This window comes from Fonticula alba, assembly GCF_000388065.1.
Source record: "Fonticula alba strain ATCC 38817 unplaced genomic scaffold supercont2.3, whole genome shotgun sequence".
Taxonomy (NCBI): Eukaryota; order Rotosphaerida; family Fonticulaceae; genus Fonticula; species Fonticula alba.
In genome coordinates this window covers 790825-792198 of record NW_009242973.1, presented here as the reverse complement: position 1 = coordinate 792198, position 1374 = coordinate 790825, and the positions used below count along the sequence as shown (strand labels likewise).

At 65.6% G+C, this 1374-nt stretch overlaps 1 protein-coding gene across 1 annotated transcript; it reads left to right on the top strand.

Moving 5' to 3' along the window:
* Positions 1-1374, top strand: H696_01965 (hypothetical protein). The gene is made up of 4 exons (XM_009495867.1): positions 1-124; positions 222-684; positions 849-1064; positions 1237-1374. Exons 1-4 carry the CDS (start codon positions 20-22, stop codon positions 1350-1352), a joined length of 900 nt encoding a protein of 299 aa, XP_009494142.1. The 5' UTR covers positions 1-19; the 3' UTR covers positions 1353-1374.

The following is a 1374-nucleotide window of genomic DNA, read 5'->3' as shown; positions in this document are numbered from 1 at the left end:
CCCCCCCCCGTTGCCAGAGATGTCCTCCACCAGCCTGGCCTTCGACAAGGAGGTGTTCAGCTCCTGCTTCGAGGGCAGGGTGCCGGTGCTCTTTCACTTCCAGGATTCGACGGAGCCTGTCTTCGTACGCGCGCACCTCTCCTCGCCTCCTCGCCTGCTGTCTTCGCCGCCTCCTCGCCCGCCGCGAGCGCCCAGCCTCACCCTGCCGCCCCCGCCCACAGCACCTCATCCCCCGGAACACCTACCTCTCGCTCTATGTGGAGCCGCTGCTGCAGCGCCTGGCCTCCCCCGCCGAGGATGGGACCGTGCCGGTGCTGGAGCGCCAGCATGTGCACTTCGAGCACAATGGCACCCAGTTGCCACTGGGCTGGCCGGTGGGCGTTCTCTTTGACCTCCTCTGCCGGCCCTTCCCCGGGGATGCCGGCTTGAACGTCGGGGCGTCGGTGCCCAATTTCAAGCTCCCCTTCCTGGTGACAGTCCTCTATGACACGGCCCAGAGCAAGGAGTCCACCTTCTTCCTGACACAGCGCCCGCTCGAGGCCACCATCAAGCTGGAGGACGCCACCCTGCACCACTGGCAGTTCTCCTGCAAGATGGCCGAGCACTTCGCCTACGGTGCCACGGAGGTCTTCTTCAAGCTGCCGGATTCCGTATCGCGCCAGGCCTTCGGCGCTCTGAAGGACGGTGCGTCCAGCGAGGCCGCCATCGCGTGCCCCCGTCGTGCCCCCACGCGCGCATGTGCTTACATCTGTCCCCCCCCCGATGTCCTCCACCAGCCTGTTGCCCGCTCCTCCCTCCCCCCCCCCCTCCCCCGGTTGCTGGGCTCTCTTGGCCCCTGGTGAACCCAGTCTCCAGCAAGGATTACCTGGGGGTCATGCAGCAGTTCTTCGACCGGCCCTCCCATGAGGCGCCCTCCTTTCTCCCCTTCCGCCTGTATGTGAGCAAGAGCATGTCTTGCATCACCCTGCCCGTGAAGCCGACCCTCGAGGATGCCGGCCGCGCCACCACCCTGGGGGAATACATCACCGCGGTGGCCCCTTCGGAAGCGGCGAAGCTCAACACCAGTGCGTTCGCGAGCCGCTGCCATGCGGCGCTGCTTGACGCTGAGCACACGCGCCCTGCATTATCTAACATCCCCGCCCTGCTTTTGCCGTCACTCCCCCCCCCCCTCCCTCCCTCCTCCCCTCCCTGTCGCCTTTGCCTCTGCACTCGCCGTGGCACCCTTCATCCGGACAGAGTTGATCGCCCTCATTCATGGCATCAGGGTTCCCCTGTCGACCCCGTGCCTGTGGCTCATGGTCAACATGTGCCACGCCGACATGTTTGTGCATGTTGTTCTTAGACACATCTGATGCACATGGCCCTGTGGCTCTT

Coding starts and splice junctions, on each gene's coding strand:
- H696_01965 (XM_009495867.1), top strand. CDS start 20: ATGTCCTCCACCAGCCTGGCCTTCGACAAGGAGGTGTTCAGCTCCTGC. Junction 685..848: donor CTTCGGCGCTCTGAAGGACG/GTGCGTCCAGCG, acceptor TGGTGAACCCAG/TCTCCAGCAAGGATTACCTG. Junction 1,065..1,236: donor AGCGGCGAAGCTCAACACCA/GTGCGTTCGCGA, acceptor TCATCCGGACAG/AGTTGATCGCCCTCATTCAT.